This window comes from Xiphophorus couchianus, chromosome 11 (genome assembly GCF_001444195.1).
Source record: "Xiphophorus couchianus chromosome 11, X_couchianus-1.0, whole genome shotgun sequence".
NCBI lineage: Eukaryota > Metazoa > Chordata > Actinopteri > Cyprinodontiformes > Poeciliidae > Xiphophorus > Xiphophorus couchianus.
The window spans coordinates 22530649-22546028 of record NC_040238.1 but is presented as its reverse complement, the minus strand read 5'-3'; the positions used below and the strand labels follow the sequence as shown (position 1 = coordinate 22546028).

General features: G+C 37.6%; 2 protein-coding genes across 3 annotated transcripts; one reads left to right on the top strand and one right to left on the bottom strand.

Moving 5' to 3' along the window:
- Nucleotides 1-2799: 2799 nt before the first annotated feature.
- cldn7b (claudin 7b) lies at nt 2800-5736 on the top strand. Of its 2 annotated transcripts, XM_028032147.1 has the most exons (4): nt 2802-3307; nt 4581-4745; nt 4827-4911; nt 4996-5736. In XM_028032147.1, the coding sequence occupies exons 1-4, from the start codon at nt 3085-3087 to the stop codon at nt 5150-5152; spliced, it is 630 nt and encodes a 209-aa protein (XP_027887948.1). In that variant the 5' UTR covers nt 2802-3084; the 3' UTR covers nt 5153-5736. The 2 variants fall into 2 exon arrangements, with proteins under 2 accessions (XP_027887947.1, XP_027887948.1); XM_028032146.1 differs by having other exon boundaries at nt 2800-3307; nt 4581-4911.
- A 2618-nt stretch (nt 5737-8354) lies between these two features.
- npm1a (nucleophosmin 1a) lies at nt 8355-14637 on the bottom strand. The gene is made up of 11 exons (XM_028032176.1): nt 14482-14637; nt 13312-13391; nt 12014-12133; nt 11804-11897; nt 11586-11710; nt 11452-11501; nt 10156-10213; nt 9983-10078; nt 9762-9869; nt 9596-9670; nt 8355-9315 (listed from the first exon to the last, which is right to left on the bottom strand). Exons 1-11 carry the CDS (start codon nt 14528-14530, stop codon nt 9265-9267), a joined length of 906 nt encoding a protein of 301 aa, XP_027887977.1. The 5' UTR covers nt 14531-14637; the 3' UTR covers nt 8355-9264.
- Nucleotides 14638-15380: the final 743 nt, after the last annotated feature.

Here is a 15380-nt window from a genome sequence, read left to right as displayed (position 1 = left end):
CATTTTCCTTACAAAGAGCGTGGAGATAATATCAGTAAAAGTGTTTAAAATGGAACAACAACAACAAAAAAATGCAATGACAAGTCCATGCATGTTGTCATTGCTAGTGCTTAGAACAGAAAGAGGGAGCCCGATGAAACCGGTTTGACAAGTGAGCTAACTGAATCATCCTCCATTGTGACTGAGACGTCTCTCTTCCCAAACGAAACAAGTTGTTAGAGATAGAAAGAAATGTTTTTACAGTGTATATCTCCTCAAACTATTCTAGCCATTTGAGATGGATGCTTGTTGTGAAATAAGGGAAATTATGTTAGAACTGCTGAATGAAAAAACAGCATAACACACATCACAAAATAGCAATTATGACAGAAGATTTGGGGTTACAACAGATAACATTTGAGCAAGTATTAAGTATGGAATGTATATTGAAGTTGTTTTCTCAGTTGGGATAAAATGATGTACAATTTTTGATGGTTTTATTATTGTGTCATTTGATGACAGATGAGGACTGTACCAGATACGATCGGAAGATCAGACCAGGTCATAAAAAAAGAGGTTTCAGTTTACAAAACTGATTGAACACAGTTTCAGTTCAACAGCATCTGTTGATATCCAAGAGAAGTAGGTCTTCACAGAAAGACAAGACAAAAAAATGTAAAAAAAAAAAGCTGGAAACATAAAAAGAATTCAGCTTAGGGTTTAAATGTGAATTTAATTACAACACCTTTTTTACTTAGCCAATAAATTTGAAAACTTACGTTGAATGCATCAGCCTACAAGCAATTAACTAATCATGTATATTCAAAAATGATGCATATCTAAACCCAGCAGATATTAAGATCTTGATATTTCCACCTATGAGTTACTTAACTTCAAAGAAACAGTCTGTCCAAATTTTAACCTTTTGTTTTCCTGCAAATTTACACTAAGTTTGAATTTGTTAACAAACTGACTAAAGGTTCACTCAAATCCCACCTCTACTGCTGTTATAATAAGAAAATATCACAGCATTCTTCTATCGGAGATATGAACAAAAGGTAATTCCTCTCAATCTTTTTCCACATTTTGTCACGTTACAAACACAGACCTCAATCTTTTCCGTCTGATTTTTATGTGACACCCTAACACCACATAGTTGTATAAAACAAAGTATATTTTATTTCATCTCTTTACGAGAAATATCTGAAAGGTGTGGCATGCATAAGGATTCAACCCCCTCTTCCCCAGACAGAACATCATGATGTACTCTCGCCTTGAAATGCTTTATTTCCCTTCCTGGTTTTTCATTTTAGAGGGATATATCTTAGTAGGTTTTCAATTGGGTCAACCTCTTTTGATTCTCATTTAATGGATTTAATGAAGAAAGATTGTTGAAAGCTTTGAATATTGTTTCAATACATGACTTTGCTTTAAACTTCTCCACAGCTGACTAGAAAACTTTCGAAATGTTTCAACAATGATTCACAGAGAGGAGTTCTCTTTTGTCCTCTCTTCTTCTTCTTCTTCTTCTTCTATATTTAATGATGCAGTGCCGAGAAGTCTCTAAAAGGGAAATGACAATTGCTCATATAAAAATACTGTTCCATCATTCAAATGATCAGTGAGCAGATCAGCAACATGTAACTAGGCCAAACTGAAATCCAAATCTAAAAGCATATTATCCATAGTTTTCCTTTGGAAATGTGACAATTTATATCAATAGCAATGTTAAGAGTTAATTTAAATAAGCTGATTTACTACATTTGATATCCTTCTGGGTTAGAACACCAGTTGTGTCTCAATTGTTTAACATATAGCTTTTGATTTTAGGCTTAGTTGAAAGTTGTCAGGAAGTCACCATCCTTCTTTTTTTTTCTTCATTTTTTTATGCAATACAACACTACCACAGGCAGCGAAACATACCTGCAACATAATGTATCTGCAATTTTTTTTAAGTTACACATTCAATCTTTTTGAAAATGTATGGACTATGCTCAAAAACCAGATTTGTACAAGCAAACCAACACAGCTCTATGATTTTAGCCAAAATTAGTAGACACATTTAGTTAGAACGATGCCAGAAGTTTGTTGACAGGTACAAAACATAAGTTTTCTGCAACTTGCTGAGATATACTGGCATCGTTCTGTAATAGATGAATTACAGAACATCTATAGACCTACCAATCCTGGAATTTAAATAAACTAAATTTGTAAACACAAATTAAAAAGCCTTTCAGGATTTTTTTTTTAGTCAATGACAGCATTCCTAAAAATGTATTAGTCATTTATTTAGACACGTGCATAAATCCACGTAAATGAGTCATTCAGGCTGAATTCATAGGGACACATTTGACTCTCTCACAACTATAAAAAGAAAGCTTGCTGTTGCGTAATATTGTGTGTGAAAGATCTGCGTCTAATACTTGTTTACCATCAGACTTCCGGTGGTTTCACCTGGGAAACGTGTATCTAGTCATCACCTGACGTAATTTAGTTGAATGATAGGACATAACGACTCTTTTGTTTCGTATCATTAGCAAGAATGCACTGAGCAAAATTATTTTAATTTAGAAAGGTACTGAAAGTGAGACGAAATAAACATGTTGAAATTGTATTCGCATGTTTTTACTAGACATTTTCTGTTTCAAAACCATATCAAACCAGGCGTAGTATCAGTGTTACTGTCCGGTGTCTTGCCAGGAAACGCTTACATCACGAAACTTCAAGTGTTCCTTCTTACGCCGATGAGTCGAAACTGCGTGCGCGTCCCCGCCCACCTGCCCTAGAAACCGCCTAAAAAAGCTCGCTCCCGCCGTCCACTCCCTAGTTAAGGTGCGGAAGAGGAACAGGTGCGCAAGCATTTACCGAGAGAGTTTTTAAGCCGACATATCGCTGCTGTGTGCTACTCTTTCATTTGCAGAAAGCAAAGAACCTTTTTAATATATATATTTTAAAAAGGACATAACTTTATAAGAAGCAAGTAGAGTAGGTCTTTTTTGTGTTTTGCTTGTTGGACTTTAAAGAAACAGGACTTTCGCAGCAGGTGGACGTCTTTGGCTTTTTGTTGCTGTTGTTCCCAACTTAGAAGGAAAACAAGTCGTCGAAATGGCAAACAAGGGTCTTCAGATTCTGGGCTTCGCTCTGGCTCTCATGGGAGTGATTGGATTGATAGTTGGCACCATTTTGCCACAGTGGAAGATGTCGGCCTTTGTTGGGTCAAACATCATCACGGCAGTGTCTATGTACGAAGGACTGTGGATGTCCTGCGCGTTTCAGAGCACAGGCCAGATCCAGTGCAAAGTGTACGACTCCATGCTGCAGCTCAACAGTAAGTAACAGTAATTATGCTTTGTGTTTAAAAATAATAATAATAATAATAATAATAATAAACGGGGGTCAGTATGTAACTACGTGTTTTGACGGAGTTAACCTAAAAATATGACCCCCACTCCTAGTTCTACATGGGCTTTGTGAAAGGTCACCTAGACATTTATTCCAAGGAAAAAAGTAACTAACAATTCACCTGTTACCATTTTATTGCCGCTGCTTCATGTCAGTTGGTACTTTACTTTTGGCTTCTGTGGCCTTGACAAACAGGTTTTTCTTTTGAATAAGTCCCTTGTTTGACATTACATGTTTTTTTTGTTGTTGTTGTTTTTAACCCAACGGGGACCTCGCCTACTCTGGAGGGAAATTGCTTAAAACCGTTGCTAGAAATTCAAATATTTAACATTCTTTGCATTTTCCACCTGAAAAGTGGGGAATCAACACAACGGCCTGGGCCTAAGGGCATTATTGTCCTGTAAAGCCCTCCCTCCTTGCGGAAATCTTTTTGTTTTTTTACACAGCAGATGTAGTTAAAGGTTAAACACCTGGGTAAGCCATTGTTTAGTCAACAGACCCTATAGAGCAGTACAAAAGGCCCTTTACCTGAAGGAAGTGCGTAGCAGTGGGGAAGTCTAAAATAGCCTGAATAAAGTTTAGTTTTGTTGGTTATCAAAGACAGAAACGGGAAGTTTAAGAGGTTTGACATGGAGTATTTTAGATTAGTTTTTTAACTTCCTGTTGGCTGACTGGGTAAATGGGAGGTGCTACTTCCCCCCCACACTTTTTTTTTTCTGTTTAGATAATCAAACCCATCAAGGAACTTGGGTGCCATCATATATTTTTAGTATGAAAGCCAATTGCATTTATAAGACTGATTCCAAGAGACTGGGAATATATCTGGTGGCTCCAAACACCGGAGTTTCTCAGAAAAGCGGGCTGAGTTGCTAGAACTGGGAGTGTCCTCCATAACAAGAAATTTGAAACCTGGTCAGACCTGTTTTAGCACACCTACACAATCACTACCCTACCCCCACGCTATTTCCTGAGTTTCTGGCTGAAGCCAGTTTCTACAGTGGCAAGAGATGTCAACTGATCTGTCCCAAAGGAATTTTATAACACCTTTTCCCAAAAGGTGGCGCCTACATGCACACATGAACCGGGCACGACTATAGCGGCATCAGTTCATTGAAACTATTTATTTTTTTTGTCTCGTTTGCGTGTTGGGTTTGACAATAACTGATGGCCTGACCGACTTCTTTTGTTCCCTTATCTAGGTGCCCTTCAAGCAACACGCGCCCTCATGGTCGTGAGCATAATTGTGGTTGTAGCTGGGATGGGAGCAGCTTGTATGGGGATGAAATGCACCAACTGCGGAGGTGACGACCAGGTTAAGAAGGCAAAGATTGCTATGACTGGTGGCATTATTATCTTGCTTGGAGGTAAGAAGCAAATCCCTAAACTCAAACCAGGACCTTTCAAAACTAGTGGAAACGTATCAAATAATGCATGTTCTCCCACAGCTTTGTGTGCCATTGTGGCCTGCTCTTGGTATGCCAACGACATCGTCCGAGCCTTCTACGATCCCTTCACTCCTGTCAACACAAAGTGAGTTTTTCTGGATTTTTGGTTGCGCTTACTTCTGTGCGTGCAGAAACAGATTTTACATTTTTATTACTCTGCTCTCTGAAGGTATGAGTTCGGGTCTGCCATCTTCATCGCCTGGGCTGGATCTTTTTTGGGTATAATTGGAGGTGCTATGCTGGCGGCATCCTGCCCAAGAGAAAAGCGTTCGCCCAACTATCCCATGTCCAGCAGGCCCCCCAGCAACAAGCAGGACTACGTTTGAAGAAGATAGGAATTGGTTATTGTTTGAAAGAACATTTTAATATTCACGCTGAATCCATCTGGAGAAATGTATAAAAAAAAAAGTATCCATGAAGTACTGACTTTATTTTATATCACCTTTTTAGTTTTTTGCAGGACTACCATTGATGTTACTGTAATATTTTACCAAATGCTTTGAAAAGTTTTTTTTAAAATACCGGCTGTTTACTTCAGAACACACCGGTCCTGTCCTGTCCTGTCTGAAACTGTAGTCTGTGCTTTATGTGTACTTTTAGTGTACTGTGTATGTAGCTGACAGCTGTAAAACACTAAGTTAATTATGGAGAACCTTGATGTAGGAAGCACTTCATTTGCAGTACATTTGAATGGACAATGTTGGGCAACATCTGTTTTACTGTAAGGGTTTGTTTTTTATGTCCTTTTTAGACTAAGGTCTTTTAATGCATTAGTAATGATACTATGACTTGTACTCAGATTGCCAATTTTGTAACTTGTGTGAATGAGCTTTGCTTGTATTGGCTTTTTTTTTTAATCTGAAATTTTTATGTTGTAAATAAAGTTAAAGTGCAAGATCTAATTTCTTGATACTGACTTAAAAATGCTTAATATATTCAAACTTTATATAATGGAAAGATGGAAAGACTGACTGGCTCTCAAATATCTAATTTAAATAACTTTCTGCCAAGAAAGAAGGCACAAGTAAGTGTTCCTGAAGTAGAACTGTTATGGATTTTTTTTTGGGGGGGGTCTGTGTGTATTTGCTCTGATTAAAAGCGTACTTTCATAACATAAGATTGGCGCCAGTCACAATGATAAGTCAATCACCCCTTAGAGAGGCTGCAGAATGCATGCTGAATTCTTTACTTCACTCCATCATCCTTGAACTGTGTTGAGTGGAGCCCAGCACTGGATGGTGACTAGCTCCGTATTAACTCTCTGTTCCAAAATGAGTTTGCATTATACACTGCATCATTGTGCATTAAATCTTTTTGATAACCTCACATTTAAGACTGATTAGGATATGGAGTAAAGATTTCAGTGTTGTGCAGACTAAAACAAAAGAAACAAATGTCCCTCTGTGGGAAAATACATTTGTACCAAGAAAGGGAAAGACAAGTTGAAGCATGTAGCTTTACACCGAAGATTGTACAGAAAGAGCAAATTTACAGTTGACGAAAATGCCCCGGAGTTAAAAAAGGGCACACTCTGATCCAATGAAATGTTCAGCAGATTAGAATTTCAAATATGTATGCATGAAGACCAATTATAAGTGGAAAAAACCTGCAAGTAGATTATTTGAAATGAGAAACTACAAAAACAACAGGGATGTAAACGAGCCATGAGTTTCTCATACTATAAAAACGGCTGGGAGGAGGAACCTATGGTTATGCTTGCTTGTGCCCCTAGAATGCAGCAGTCAGGACATTAACCTCCCTGGCTCAGCAACAACTTCTTGCATTAGCAGTTTTCTTTTAAGCCATAGTTTTCTCTCTCTGCCTGCACTTGGTCAAATTGTGATCATAGGACAGTGCTGGGCTTTCTGAGGAAATATGTTCCCTTGAAACACAACATACCTGCTTTCTAAGCGACAAATCTCTACTGCATACTCTTATTCTGTGGTAGAAGGTCTTCCTGTAGGTGGATGTTCAAACTGCAGCTTGTTAAAATATAAAATGTAGAACCACCTTATGGCGATGGGGGGAGGGGAGCCTTACTCGGTGGACATAACTGCATTAATCCCAATAAAACATGTAGCCCAGTTTATTACATCTGGAAGTAGCACTACTTGAGATTGACAGTGTATCTGTAATCCTTTAAACAAATGAATAATCTGAAGTATATTTCGAGAAGGTGGGGTATTCTATTTAAATTCATACCTTGCATTGGTTCAGGTATTTCGTTCATCTTCAGAGTATGTTTTGATTTATTGATCATGTGTTGTCTTGCTCTAGTTCTACCTACAATCTGTCCTCGTTCTGGCTGCCAGACTAATCATTAGTGTCCCTTATTGTCATATTATTAAAATAAAGTGGCTTAAACCCTTAGATCAGACTGCTCCAGTTCCTCAAAAGTTCAATATCCAGTCTATTGAACATCGTTTCTTTGCATGAATAAGTACCTTAAAGCAATATAAGAGCTGAAGTTGTCAACTCCTCCACTGCAATTCCCTTTTTCTTGGAAAAGGAAAAGATATACTTCTGAATAAATTCCTGTCTCAACATTTTTGCGATTTCCGCTAATTTAATCAGCAAAGAAAGCTGCTTAGTCACACCACAGGCAACCAATCAGAGCATTGCAACAGCTGATCATAAATGTATGCTCTCTAAGACTTTACTACCTTTGTGTAAATAATATACTAATAGCTCAGGCATTTAGAAGAATAGCACAGCTGAACCAGTGACCTAAATTAAACATCCAATTCCAGTACTTAAATGGAAAAAGAAAAAAAGTTTTCCTTAGAGGTTACATCAAAGGAAACAACTCTGACTCATTTGGAATACAGATAAACAATTTTAATCACCTTAACATGAAGGTAGTATCCTCCCTGTAAAGGGCTTGTTAAATCCAAATTCAATAAAGCCCACCTACGGTGATAGCAAACCTCTCTAAAGTCATTACTTTTGACTCCATAAAACATTCCATTGGCTGCTTCTTTTGTCAGATAGTCAAACACACATCTGTAAAAAATTTTATATGATCAAAGGTCAGAAAAACAGTTTTTACATCCTACTCCCAACACAAGAATGCTTCCTCTAACCCATCAGACTGAGCACAATAAGCTTTAATACACTTTTTAAAACGAGGCCAAAACACAAAATCAGAGAGGCCAAACCCGTAACGTTTAGTTTAACAAATACTCTTTTCGAATTTAATCAAACTGTTCTCAAACATTAAATTCTAAATGGAAGTGAGAGGCAAGTAGACTGAAGTCAAATTCCTCATGTGCACAAATTTGGTCCATAAAGTTCATTTGTCTTCAGTTTCTCAAACCTTAAGAGAACCTGATATTTAATGAGGATATCAGCTATCCTCATTAGATAGCTGATAAAACTGTGAGAAAATAACCAAGACATATTTATAATCAAAATGCTAAAACTGGATTATATTAATGAAATACCAATACTGTAGTTAATGTGTCCTGGGTAGGAAGGTGTGCATTATGGGGGAATGGGAGTGGCAGAGTAAAGGCACTACAAATAACACCAAATATTAATTTCATTTTATTGTTTTAATAAGTTGCTTCAAATAAAAAAGATCAAACACTGCAAGCATCCTGAAACCTGGGAACATTTCTGATTCTAACAGAAACAGTAAAAAAAAATTAAGAGCCACGCCATATTGTTTTAATCAATTTTGAGACATGAACAATCAAACCAGAGGTTTAAAAAAAAAAAAAAAAGTAAAGATTAAAAAAAATTATGTAACTAAAATGGAAACGGAATGGAATGATCTCATTTACCACTCCTACACCTTCATGATCTTACTTTAGTCAAATGAGCATTGAATTTGTACCTTTGAATTGTGAGCACACACTGGAATTTCAGAGAGATACAAGTCATTTGCAGACTCCCTAAGGCATAAAACACCTTTCAACGATACACAGCCTTACCGTTGACGGCCCTAAGGGACTCAAGTTTGAACAACTTGACAAAGCTGAATTGCATTTTATCCAACTTCTTACTCATGAGGGGAAAAAAAAAAAAAAAACATTAATTGGACGGTTAAACATGACAAGTTTTGAATAAGTTGATCATGGTAGAGTCAAAAGTCAGGAATAAAGGGGTAGATTATTTCAACAGTCATTTAACAAGGTATGCATTTTGTATGATGTGATGCTTTTTACACCCAAGAGAACAATTCAATTTGAACCAGATATAAGCGAAAACAAATTTACATACACTCGTGTCCTAACAGTCCAGAAACTTTCATTTCCAGTAATCTTTGAAAAGGCTTCAGTTTTGTCTAAAGGAGGGGGTGATACTAATATTCAAGCTCTACATTCAGGAAGGCAGAGTGATTCCAAGGAAAACTGAGGCACAGACTTAGACTTTGAGAATATGAGAGGCTATGGGGATGAACAGGTCATAAAATTGGTAAAAACTACAGAGTCAGCTACTTTTCGTCCTTCAGCGACTGCCGCCACTTCCACAGATCTGCAATGATCTAAAGAGAAACGAAACAACATGTCACACCCATAAAGAAACAATCAAACAGCCTCAGGGGAAATGGCAGTATCGGAGCTACGTGGATTCAGTTCTACTAATCTAAAATGTTGGAAATTTAAATATGTGGCTATAGTGCCCTCTTGTGGCAAAAAAACATGCATGAAATATGAAAAATTAGAAACATTCTTGGATTGTTTTTGTAATGCTTCTACCAACCATATAGCCTACAAAAAATATCTGTAAACTGATTGCTTTTCATAAAAAAGTGGCTGTTTTACCTGGGGGTCGCACACTTTGTTGGAATTCTTCACAAAGTTCTCAAACTTGGGCTGCACTTTAGGTAACATGACACCCTAGAAAAGGCAAATTCTTCGGTTATCACACCAAAATCATTAACAGGCAATAAATTAGGCAGGTTTAGGAAGCATGTATAAGTACACCAACCTTCTTCATTGCCTCCATCAGCTTAATTTTAAGCTGAGGTAAGGTTAAATTCACTTTGGGAGTTGCCGGAGTCTTCGGTGACTTCTCGGCTTTAACCTTGGGGGTCTTCTAAAGTAAACAAAGGTCAACTTAAATTAGCCCTGAGCTTTCAGGAATTCATCAGTGCTTTGGTAGACTCCATAAATGTTTCATAGAAGCCGTGTTTGTGAAAAGCGTCTAACCTGCTTCGGGGCAGGTGTGCTCTGCACGGAGTTCTTGCCATTCTGAGCCGGGCCCTTTTGTTTGGCCGGAGTTGCTTTGGGTTGAGTTTGTTTGGCCTGTGATGAAGAGATAGCCATAAGAAAGAGCACACACAATATATTTTAATGCACAAAACCTCTGAATGTTTGCTCACCTTCACTGGTGATTCCTCAGCTTCACTCTCTTCATCCTCATCCTCCTCTTCGTCATTCCTTTGGGAAGAAAAAAAAGAAAAATTCAGAAAATCTGATTAGTTGAAATGCAACTCCATTCTTGACACAAAGATAAAAATGTCATGACTGTAACTAATGGCTAAATTAAAACAGCAAAAACATCTACACAGCTCTAAAAGAAATTAACAGTACTTTAGGACTGAATAGGCTTACAAATGTAATGGTAATTTATAGCATTGATAAAGGATTTGAATCTTGATTCTTATTTTAATCTATTTTGATTAGATCAAAATAAGAAGAATTTAAAGACAAAACCAGCCCACTCAGGCTTAATCAGAACAAAACATGTCATTTCCTACTGGGGAGCAAATAGGGTCAACCATAAACTTACAGACAACAAAATAAATAAATAAATAAATAAAAATAAAGCAACCTTAAAAGGTTTGTAAATGTATATAAATATCAGACTGGCTGAACTCATTTTCTAACAATAAGGTAACATAACCAGGTAGGTTCTCGAACTGTGGTAGAAAAGCGCCATCTAGTGGTTCTTATTAAAATTTCTTTTCACAATCATTTTGAAATGCAGCATTCACATAAGGCTCTTGCATCGTAACAAGAGGAGGCCTTCACTGTTAGTCGATGCCATTTTAGAATTTGCTACAACCAAACGTGATTTATTATTTTTTTTTACAAAAACAAAGATGCGTAGAAGGTTACAGTTGTTATCCAGCAAATGGACTGCTGGGGATGTTTAGAGGGCAAAACGCATTACTGTAGGGCAGTGTTTCTCAATTCCAGTCCTCACGCCCCCCCCTGCCTGCATGTTTTAGGTGTTTCACTTCTGCCACACGCCTGGTTTGAATAATGGGTGATTAACAGGCTTCCGCAGGACTTGATGGTCACGCAATCATTTGAATCAGCTGTTCTGGTATAGAGGCAAATCTAAAACATGCAGAGCAAGGGGGCCTGAGGACTGGAATTGAGAAGCACTGCTGCATGGAAACGATTAGACTGATTCTGATAGTGGATTTCCCCTTTTAACATGAGTCATAAAGATGGTACCTTGTTAGTAAAGTGTTCTACCCTTAATGCTGGGGAACCTCAGCAATAAAGCTTCACCTCAGAGCAGCATTCTGTTCTGCTACAGAGAGACAGTCTGAACTCTTAACCCAGATATATGTGCCATTTAAATATATATATTTGAATTCAATTCTGAGAATATCAAATTATTGCATTCTGAAAAAAAAAAAAAAAAAGTAAAGCTCGATACTCACTCATCATCTTCCTCCTCATCGTCATCCCCTGCTTCCATTTTTATTTTTTTCTGTAGAGATCAGATCGGGTTTGGTTCACACAGACGTCTTTCTACATGGAACCTGGTGAGGTTTGTTAAATGACTGAGACAAACCTGAGACTTGGCAGCAGGGAATGGGATGGATCTTTTCTTTGACGCTGGAACGGCTTCTTCCTCTTCCTCCTCCTCTTCTTCCTCTTCATCATCTTCTTCATCAAAAGACTGGTCGTTCTCCATCACTTTTGGGGAAAATATTCAGAAGTTTAATATGAGCCAGCTGTAAGTACTGGAATAATGTCAACATTTGGGCTTATTTGCCAACAAATACTCACTGATGAGGTGTTGTCCACTGAGGTGAACTGGACCTGAACCGGTCTTCAGACGAAACACTGCTGGGGGTGTGACTGTGAACCCACCAAGACACACCTGAAGAAGAACAACATCAACCAATAAGGTAACAAGGTAATTTGTATATCAGATATACATAATATCTAACATACCTGGTAAATATAACATCAATGACTAGGAAGATATAGACTTACGCTGGGCAGGGTGGACGGCTTGAGTGAAACTAGCGCTGCCTTGACTTTCTGACCCTCTGAATCCTGTCCTTCAACCTCCACCAAGTGGAGTTCATCCTTGGAGCTGGGGTCCACACATGCCTGCAGGAGTAAGAACAGCAGGCAGATTTAAAAACCCCAACTTTATTCCCGGAACCTTTACTGTGACTTTCAGCTCAGATCTTTGCAGAAGCTTTCTTCAGTTTCAAAAGCTCAACTGGTGACACCTACTATAATACTATAGATTCCAACCAAAAATGGCAGATAAAGAGTCTGATTGCTGTGTAAGGAGATGGATAATAAAGTTTCTCAGTGACCAGTGCACCACCATTGTCATGCATGATGAGCTGTTAATGAAACACACAGAGGACACTGAGGGTAGAAAAATATGTCACCAAGTTGTTTTAAGTTGCTGAATGAAGTTAGACGTGCCGTCGGCTACATGTTCTCCCAATAACATGTTTATATAAAAGCTTAAATCAGCAACATTCAACTCCTGCTCTTAAAAACCGACATCCTGTGTGCTTCTGATGCGTTTTTGGTCAAGCGAGAAGTCAAATTCTTGATACACCCTCAACATGTCATCAGGTACTACAGGAGCCTGCTAATAAACCATTCAGAGGTGCTGGAAATGGATAACATCTAAAATTTACACAAGTTTGACAAATCAAAACTGCCTTACACTGGTGCTGCTGACCTCAACATTGCTTAATTGTAGATAATGTCAAGATCTAAACCACACAGAATCATAATGCATACAGTTAATGAATGCAAGTCATACTTTTTAATCACTACATTTGAACCCAAGGCTGTAATAAAGATTTTTGTTGTTTTGAAGTTGGACCCTAATTGAACCTAGGCCTTTTTTTGTGTGTTCATTTCCAGTTCAATCTCATTGTGTTTAATATAGCTTTATGTCCTATTTGCCTAGACTGCCATTCTGTGGCCTTGTAATAATCAATACAGTTCACTATCTGGGTGCTGCCAGCAAAGGAGCTACAGACTGCATGTCTGATTGAACTGTTGTTGCAGAGGAAACGTCTTCTCTGATTTCCCCAAAGTGAGTAAAGTGTTTACAGATGTTAATTCATTTAGAGCCAGCAATTACCATCCTGAGAAATATTCTGACTGAACTTGTATACAAGTCTGTACTATAGCTGTGCACCAACATTTAATTAAACAGAAGAAATTACCCGTCTAAGAAAAAATAAGCATTATAATGTTCTGTGCGTCTGTTCTGAATCTTTATTTTTCATATCTGAGGGACTTATGGGCCTCACCATCCTCAGATCTAGTTGATGCTCCAACTCATCATCATCAGGATTGAAGACCACCTCCTTGCCGGCTGCCAGAACACACCCTGATAAAAAAAAAATAATAATAAAGTAAAGGAAAAAACTGAATCAAAATAAAAGTGAAATGCATCTTCAGTCTTGCAATTTTCCAAAGAAATTATTTGGGTTTCAGATGAAGTTTTGAAAATTGACACAGGAGGGCGCTCTGGAGTCCAAAAAAATTACTTGTGAAGATAAAGCACGTGCAGGAAAAGGTAAAAAAATGTTGTTCAAAATGACTTTCTGCTGGTTAAAATATCACTTTATGAACTTAGCAATCAATATATCAATTATAGTTCATGATACACTTTTTTTGTTGCTTTGAAACAATTTTAAAACAAACTTTTATGTTTAAGACACATTCCAAATACAAAGTAATACACTACAGTGAAACCAACACACTAATGAATATTAAAAAAAGTTAGTATTTAAAATTCTTAAAAATCAGTACTTCGTTGAATCAAAATTTTAAACTTGAATTGATACATGATCTAAACAAAGGAAACTAAAATGAGGCCCCGTTGGCTACATAAAATTGGCTCCATACCAAATTAGACTAAAGCCTTTGGAACAGATCGGAGGCAACCAGATGAAATCTCCAGTCAAAATTCAGTGGCTCGTTCAATCTGCGCTGCGGCCAGCAGTGTGCGTGTCTGAAGGCACGTTGAGACGGTTTTAACCTTCATTACAGAAAACAATGTCAATTTACCCTGTAGCTTTAAGTAAACACGCACGGAAAATGTCGAGTAAGTTTTGAACGAGTGACCCGGTTCGTGTGTTATAGGCTGAATGTAGTTAAAATTTAAAGCAATTTACTTAAATCACGGGCGCCGCCATATTGACTACAAAAAGCACGTGTGCAGAAAACTGGATCCGAAAGACTCTCGTTTTTTCACCAGGACTCGAACAACTCTGTTTTACTGCTGTAAAACGTCACCTTCAAAAAGGTTTTAATGTTTTAAATATCTCATTCTTTGTCACAAAACAGACTTAATATAAATCCCAGAGGAGCGCGTGCGACTTCAACATTGGCCTGAATGTAAGAACTATCTCTTTTAATAGTTGTATCAATCGACAACAAATATACAAACTCTGGGTTTTAAAACATTATCTCACCATAAAGAAAGGTCTGCGGTGCCATTGGCTCGTCGTTTAGTCCGTTCATTTTCTCGGATAGAGGTAACCCGCTGCCTGCCTTCGCTGCAAATGTAATGTGAGAGGCTTTAACAAACGTGGGTTCTTCTCTTTCTTCTTCTGCTGCTTCTTCTTCTTCGTTGTATGAAAAACAAAACGGCAACACTGCCCCCCACAGGATAACAGTATTATGAGTTTCTTCTTCTGCTTTATCTCCTGCTTTATATTAATCTACTGCTCTCGACTGGCTTCTATTTACCTTTACACTGCTGTTGCTTTCTAATATACCTTTAAACAACGTATTATACTGCGACAGACTGGCGATCTGTCCAGGGTGAACCCCGCCTCTCGCTCGGAACGCTAGATGGAGATAGGCACCAGCACCACTCCCGACCTACTAGGGACAAGGGTGTTAGAAAATGGATGGATGGAAAAATCATCATAATTTAATTATACTTTTATATTTTGAACACTAATGTGCAGTCTCAAAACATTTTAAACAACAAATACAATTTAAAAAAAAAAATTCTATGTACTCAATGAAAATCTGTGTAAATATAGTGGAATTTCGTGTGTCAATCTCCAGTAGATTTTGCATTTATTGTTTTTAATCTTATTTAGACTTTATGTCACTGATAAGGCTATTTACAACAAAATGACACCAAATCACACTAAAAATAAATATCAGCAGGAAGGCCTTTTAAAACAGCAAACTGATTTTCAACCGCTTCAGAGATGAGATGGCATTTCCAGTCAGTTGTACAAGCTGTACCTGTACCTATTTGCAACTGCATTTAAAACTCCAACATCTTTATAATCTGTTCTGTCATTTTTCCAAAGTCGATCAGAATTCCTAGAAATGTTTAATTAATTACTTATGA

Coding starts and splice junctions, on each gene's coding strand:
- cldn7b (XM_028032146.1), top strand. CDS start 3,085: ATGGCAAACAAGGGTCTTCAGATTCTGGGCTTCGCTCTGGCTCTCATG. Junction 3,308..4,580: donor CTCCATGCTGCAGCTCAACA/GTAAGTAACAGT, acceptor TCCCTTATCTAG/GTGCCCTTCAAGCAACACGC. Junction 4,912..4,995: donor TTCACTCCTGTCAACACAAA/GTGAGTTTTTCT, acceptor TGCTCTCTGAAG/GTATGAGTTCGGGTCTGCCA.
- npm1a (XM_028032176.1), bottom strand. CDS start 14,530: ATGAACGGACTAAACGACGAGCCAATGGCACCGCAGACCTTTCTTTAT. Junction 11,898..12,013: donor AGCCGTCCACCCTGCCCAGC/GTAAGTCTATAT, acceptor GTTCTTCTTCAG/GTGTGTCTTGGTGGGTTCAC. Junction 9,870..9,982: donor GCACACCTGCCCCGAAGCAG/GTTAGACGCTTT, acceptor TGTTTACTTTAG/AAGACCCCCAAGGTTAAAGC.